The following is a 7,500-nucleotide window of genomic DNA, read 5'->3' on the forward strand; positions in this document are numbered from 1 at the left end:
ACTATCACCATGCTCTGTGTAACATGTTACTGGTGGATTATAAACTGGAACTTCGGTCAGTTCTCAGACGAGTGTTTCTAAGAGTAGGATCAACATTCTCTATCTGCGCCACCAACCCCGAGTCCAGCTGACGACGTTTGCGAATTTAACTCACCAGTAGAATAAGAAACAAACTAGACGTGCACGCTTGGATTCGTAAAACATTCCTTACGTGTACTAGCGATGGAGCGCCACTTTATTGACTTACGTTGCACGTCTCACGAATTTTTAATTGATTATTAAAGTTAAGGACCGTTTAAACGGTTTCAACATGCGTCTAATAGAACGATTTTCAATTGAGTGTCGAAAGTAATTAGTGAATTGCTTTGGTTTTGCATTACTTCACTCAATGATTGGTTCAAATTTCTCGCGCCATTTTTTCAACCAATCAGAAGTGAAACCAAAACCAATCATGGCTCACGCGTGCACATTTTCCCGCGTTTTCTGTCGGCTACGAGTAATTACTTCGAGTTTTGATTGGTTTAGAGGATTGTCGCCGTCCATTTTGATTGGCTAAAGTAATTACTTTGGTTTTGGTTTTTCGACACTCATTTGAAAACCGCTCTACTTTGTTGAACCAAATGTCAGGAGGGTTCGCTTCAACAGGTCGTTTAACATAGACCTAATCGGCTAAGGCTCTATTTGCACGCTACCGGACGAATTTTCTACCGAAAATTTTCTACCGAATTTTCTAAGAGAATGGCTAACGATAGTAGCTGAGTTACCACGCATCCCAGCAACCACACCTTTACCGTGCAAAAATTTAGACGGTCAAGGTGTTCACAGCGCGCTGGTTAATATTTCAACCGTACCGGGGTTGAAGAACCCACGCATGCTCACATCAGGCTTTTAATCTTCGATCTGGACGAGACATTCAGGTTTCTTGTTCTTAGTTCCCCGCAATCAAAGTCTTTGCTCCATTGCTGAGACCGTTTAAACGTCTTCCGCACAATTATTGCCAACGAGTCAGGCCTTCTGAAGACAGAAGGCCTGGCGAGGCGGCAGCTTATAGAGCCGCGAGAAGATTTTTAGGCGGACGAAATCTCAGAAGCGCTTCAAATTTGAGTGTAATGTAGACCAAAAGCTGTAATGTAGACCAAAGCGATGAAATGTTGACCGTAGCGATAACCAATGAGAGTGCCGCACGAGTACGCCGCGTGATGTTTGCAGCCGCCAGATCACGCAAGCTTGGCTCGTTGGCACTTTAGCGACAGCTATAACTAGTAGTATTCTTCTGATTCTGTTCGCAATGGCAAGAATAACGGAGTAAACAAAACATGGTTTTCTCGGAGAACACAGGATATGTGGCCTTATGCGATCTTTTTAGCGCCAAAATTGTTCGCTGTTCACCGTCTGGCTGCTTTTCAGCTGTAAATTGTGGATGGAGTAACAGCCCAAATTGTCAGACTTGCGTACGGCAGATGCGATGGTTCTTGATTAAATTTTATTAAAAGAAGAACCTCAAGAAGATCTTCTAGTAGAAACAATATTTTTGTCTTTGTGTTAATCATCCTCACTCGCCTCGCTTTGGAGCAAAAGTTCTTTTTAATTTTGTTCGTGCTAACGAGGCTAGTGAGGGTGATTAGCATAAAGACAAAAGAATAATTACTTAGCCTCCATTTGTGAATACGGTCAGTATAGATGGTTTTCAACAGACGTCACAGCAGTCATGTTGGTGCACAGAACAATACAGAAGAAGCTCTTTTGGGAATTTGACTCTATTATAATGCAAAACACGAGCGATAATTTGCCATTGTTTTGTGGCCGTTTCATCACGTGATTGAAAACCATCTATATTGCGTTAATCCTAAGAAAAACCTTAAATAACAATGACCACAATCAGGCTTTCTGAGCCCGCGAGAATGAGCACCCCCAGCAAACCATTGTTTTAACGAAAACCGCTGGTCAGCAACCTTGGTTCTGTCCCATTGCTGTCTAAGGTCTTCCTAATCCTAATCCAGAATTTGAATAACGTCACTATTATAAGTACATCTCGTTAGACGGCAATATGGAAGATATCTGTTTACGAACATTGCTTTTTTTTGTTCAAATGTGCCAACTACAGGAACAAAAGACCCTTTGTTTCGACAGCCAATGAGGCTCTGGTTGGCACCATAATAGGGAGCTTACGAAACGAGGACGACGACGTATACGAGGACTTCATTTAAAAAAACGAGTTCGCGTTATTCATATCACTACGAAACTGTGTTATTTCGTTTCGCGTTAAAAATGTGTAGTAACTGTCGAGGAATTAAACTGGTATGAGTGAGTTGGAAGCGTAGAGAGAGAACTGAAATTTCATCGTCATGTGCTAACGTCCTCCACAGAACCTTGAATTTGGTCATTTCACGTCGTCATTTAGGAGATGACGGCAAAAAAATGTACCAAAATGTAAAACGCACATGCAGAGCGTGCAGAGCCATTGTTTTTGCTCACTAAACATTTGTTTTGTAGCGTCGTCGTTGCCGTCGGCGTCGTCGTTTCGTAAGCTCCCTAATGACAATTGGTGACGTCAACGATATCTTCCCTATTGCGGGTGTTTCATAGACCACTTTCATAAATGGCGACCAACTTTACATTCTTTTGTATTTATGTTAATTAGACCTACTGCCCTCGTTTTAAAACAAATATTCTTTTGAAATTTGCTCGTCGTAGCGAGGTCAGTAGGGCTTATTAGCATTAAAACAAAAGAATAATGTATTTGGCCACCATTATGAAAGAGGTCTATACGGTACCATGACAATATTATTATTGCCGTTAAATGAAAGAGTTGTCTTGGTTTGAACTACTTTCCTTTTACTTGGGCTTTTGTTTTTTCCCTCTGTTGGTAGCAACGGAATAAGTATAAGGTTAAAGCACTGCAGTGGAAGCCCACGTCTCCAGACCACCTCCGAAACAACAACGATTGTGTGTGTCGTGTTTTACTGGTTGTTGGGCGATCTCTTGAGCGTCGTTGTTTGCAGCTGTTGTTTAAGAAAACACACGGTTTGGCCTGATATTGTCAATTCTTTTGGTTCATAGATTAGTGGAAAAGCAGTCACTCGGTAAGATCGAACGTAACGGAGCTTCCCAGCCCGCGTGGAAGGCAACTCCTTCTAAACCTAGATAAACGCTGAGACCGCTGATCTGATCGCTGCAATCTGGCTTTCGTCGATGTAGAGTTCGTGATGTGTTCGTTTTCGCGCTTCCGTGCCCACCATATTTATTTCCCTCGACTTCTGATTATTATTATTATTTTTTTTTTTTGTGATTATTGGAGTTGGACCAAAGGAATGAGTTCTGTTTTGGTTTTTAAGGACACTAAGTGCATAATGTTCTGTTATTACTTTTGTTTGTAATGATGACTAGAATGAGTTAAAATTGTTTTGATAAATTATGCTAATTGCTTTTATATTCTGTTAACTTTCCTCAATTTTTTGTTAAAAATTAAGCGAGGGTAGTGAAGCAACCGGAAGAAATGAAACATTCGCCGTCATTGAACCTCAATCCTTCTTCCATCCATGCTCACAAATAGTTTTTCTTAGAGTTAATGTCTTTTTTTTTGGCGGTCAAATCACTCCTCAGGACCATGCACCGTCTTAATTTGTTAAGTCTCCTCTTATTAACGGTCAGAAGTAATAATTGGACAAGTAAATAATAGTTTCTAAAGGAAGTGGAACGAATAATTGGAAGACGAAAGTTTCGTAATAAACACAATTTCTTGATGTGTCAACGTGTGGTTATCTGTCGTTTCCAATCGTGTCCTTGTGCGAATACCTACCTCATTGCCAGTCCTCCTTGTTGAGACCTCTGAAGAGAACCCCAGGTAGACTCATGAGATGAGCAGCCTCGTTCCATAGTCTTCCACGCAGAAGTTCTTGGGGCTTCGTTACGCGTTCCTCCCCCACGAATGTCTACTGAAACGAAAAACCACTTCCCTTCAACGGCTGTTTGCCCACTATTAAAAGAAACAGCAATCAGCATTGACGAATTGTGTTGTGCATAGCCAATAACATGTTTACCCAAAACTGGAGAACGGTCTCTGACTGGTCCGTAATCCACGAACGGAAGTGGTTTCAGCAGGAGAAGCACACTAGGCCATTTTCAGGAGACGTTAGTGGGGGAGGAACGCGTGAAGAAGCCCTAAGAACGTCTGCTTAGGAGGCTACCTCGTTCCAAAGCCTTGACTCCTTATATCAATGAGCTGTTGAGTACGTCTGACACTCACAGCTAGAGCTTTCGACTTACTCAACGCAAAGTCAGAAGTGTTGGCTTGCTTTTCACGATCCCGTCGCTTCACTGTTCCCCATGCAGTTCAGAAATTTAAGAAAGACGAGTGTGTGGCATTGTGGGACTGTTTAGCTGGTCAGAAAGGACCATTTCGCGTAGCCTGCCAGCGGGCTCAACTGTGGGTTTACTCGAAAAAGTTCTTTTCGCGTTCTGGCGCCATTGAAATCCTCGAAACGTATTTTTACGAATCAACCCAAAGTAGAGATATCTAGCAGGCTACCCTTCACCTTATCAGATTACATCCTTTTGGATGGTTCCGGACTAACAAAGAAATCCCATAACAGTCAGTTAATAAGAAATGAATTCGTTTTACAAGCTTTGTTGAACAATTCGTCTAAATCTGATGTATTGCCACTTCAGTGTTTTGGGATCAGCACTATTTCCATCCCCATTTCAACAGCAGGTCCGGTCAAGAGTTTATCAAAGCTGAAGCAACTCTTAACTTGCACTCATTACGCCCTCTGTCTAAAATCGTAGATTTTGGTCTGAGATAGGGCAAGGATTTCAGGAGGCGGGCTGCACACCCCCATTCAATTTTTCTGAGAGTACCCCCCCCCCCCTTCCCCCACCTCCCCTTAGGGCACCACCCTTTCGAGGACAGGAAGGCCTGTTGCGTCGGGGACATGGTATCTGATGGATAGCGAGAGGTTGTTACTCCAGCTGGAATAAGGGAGCTTGGGTTTCATCGTCATGGTACGACGCTCTGGCAAAGTGTCCAGAAGGGTGTTACTAAAACTAACATTTAAGACCTAAGACCCGCGGAGTCTTAGTTTTCGTAGTACGGAAACTGAGACTAGGGTCTTAGCTTTCGTATTACGAAAGGTACTACTAAGACCCTAGTCTTGGTTTTCGTACTACGAAAGCTAAGACCCCTTGTAAACAACGGAAATTACGGGAATGAAACCTGGGAAAACTTACTTCGAGTCAGAGATTTGGAAGCTGGATGTTGTCTCCATAAATAGTTTAATTTAAACAGACACAACCAGGGGCGTAGCGTGAGATTTTAAAGGTGTACGCACACGAGGAATGGTTCGAGTGCCGAAGGCGCTGTAATCTTTCATCATTCACCTTTCCTTCAAAAATAACCGGCAACTAGGGACTGGTGATGAAACTGACGGTTTCCTATAGAACCCAGGCTCTCTCTCTTCTCCTCCCTTGTCGTCGAGGTTGGCAGGAAAGATGGTTTTCTCAATGACGTCATCAAATCAAAATCAAAGTCCAGAGGTGTTTTCAACTTTTATCTATAGGAGGTTAAAGAAGACCTAAAAATTAATCTCTTTTCAAGAATCCAGTTCCATGACGTCTTTCGTTTCGAAATAACTGGAGCATTTTGAATTTCCGAATTGTCACCTTGCGTGACACCATGATACAAAGCTATTTGGTTAAAAAATAAAGTCTATCCCTGTGAATCTCAGCATGCAGTTTGAGCGTTTCAATTACATTAGGAGACGTGTTCATACGCATTTTATCTCGTGAGCAAAACGTAAGCGTTTTCATATTAAAGTAAACTCCAGAAATGTTCTTTTTATTGCTGATTTCTGGGCGCCATATTGGTGCGCTCCATACAAAACTCTGTTACCTTGCGTAAAATGATTCGACAAATAACTCAGAAACAATGCAGCGCACCAACCTCAGAAATAGAGAGGACACTTTTCCCAGTCTGCATCAAACTATGTCTCACCTATGTCTCGAGAAGACCAGGCACCCACGGTTTCTTACGTTAAGTTTATGCCTGTACAATCAACTCAAATGCCAATTCCTAGTAAAAACCATCATGTTAATTTTTCTGGTAGGCTAGGTATCGGCAAGCCAGAACATTTACGCATGCGCGGACGGAACGTTTGAACAAGAGAGAAAAACGCAGTACCTCCAGACATAGCACTGGAGCGTCGTACCAAACGAGTCATCCCGGGATTTCGGCCCGTGCGACCGCTTTTGGACGCAGTTGGCCCTTTGCTGCTTTCTGCTACCGACCTTGCCTCCCGGTACGGCATTGAGGGAGAGATATGTCGGCCCCTAAACCATATGAGACAAATCCCACGCCTACTCACAGCTCCAAACCGCCCTTGTCAATTTAACGTAAGAATTCGATGGCTTATATATTCAAGGAAAAGTCATTTTATCTGCCATATGGTAAGCACTGAAGTCGCAGATTACAAAGTGTGCGCACCACGCCCTGGTAAAGGTAACATACATACATGCATGCTTGCATAAACTTTATTTCATCTCGAATTTCAGAATAACTACAAGAGCTAATATCTTCGAGACATTACATTTACAGCTAAAATACATAGCACATACAGATACCAACCAAATACATAATATTTAAAGATATATTAATTAAAGCCGCTGTACAAAGTGCGGCCCTGGATTCTCTTTTGAAACCAGTAAACTCAGTGGTACGGATAAAATCAGGTAGCGCATTCCGCAACTTAGCTGATACGTAAGAAAAAAGAACTAAGACCATAACTGGTTGTTCTAGGTTACAGAGGGACAGAATGTAATTTCCGCGAAGATCATGCATAAGAAGAGGACGGGAGAGAAAACGTATTTTTCATATAAGCAGGAAGACCCTTTTCTTTTTTTAACATACTTTTATAAAGTAATATGAGGACATTTTGAATGCGCTTATTGCATAGAGATGTAGAGTTTGACTTTCGTAGTAAGAGGACAGGTAATCTGCAAATATAAATATCGTTATTCTCTTATTTACATTATTTTACTGTTTCTTTGACACGAGAATTACACCGAAATGAAAGCACAACTTTGGCGCGAATTTCCTATCATAGAAACTTGTTCAGAAATCCAAAATCTACGTTAACAGCACACACCAGGCCTACTTCTGAATATCTGGCTACAAATTTTTTCCTCTGGCCGCGCTTCAGCCATTCGATGAGGGCCAGTCTCGTGCTTCTCAAGTTGCCTCGCTCATGCCCAAAAAGAATTCTGGGTAATGACAAGGGAAGACTCCCGATTCTCATTTCATAGTTTTTTTCATAAGTGTCGGCCCACCTAGTCCTACCAGCAAAATACCGCATCGCTTGAAGTTTTTAGCTTTCAAAACTTGTCCAAATTGTATCGGTAGGTCCTGGAATTCTTCCAGAGAAAGGCCAGAGAGACAACTTCACTCGTGAACCGCCACGTTTACAACAGAGCACTGATTTTGGGCGTCACAGTCTGCATGAAGCCATC

General features: G+C 42.2%; 1 protein-coding gene across 2 annotated transcripts in view; it reads left to right on the forward strand.

Annotated features, from left to right (window-relative positions):
* LOC138045411 (brefeldin A-inhibited guanine nucleotide-exchange protein 1-like) overlaps positions 1-3,747 on the forward strand; it is a 46,138-nt gene extending 42,391 nt beyond the window's left edge. For both annotated transcript variants that reach the window (XM_068891918.1, XM_068891919.1), the window contains exon 39: positions 1-3,747. This exon is cut by the window's left edge and continues 19 nt beyond it. In XM_068891918.1, the coding sequence (XP_068748019.1) occupies positions 1-131 (131 nt within the window). In that variant the 3' untranslated portion in view covers positions 132-3,747.
* The last annotated feature ends 3,753 nt before the right edge of the window (positions 3,748-7,500 follow it).

The sequence above is a fragment of the Montipora capricornis genome, chromosome 4, assembly GCF_036669925.1.
Source record: "Montipora capricornis isolate CH-2021 chromosome 4, ASM3666992v2, whole genome shotgun sequence".
NCBI classification, from domain to species: domain Eukaryota; kingdom Metazoa; phylum Cnidaria; class Anthozoa; order Scleractinia; family Acroporidae; genus Montipora; species Montipora capricornis.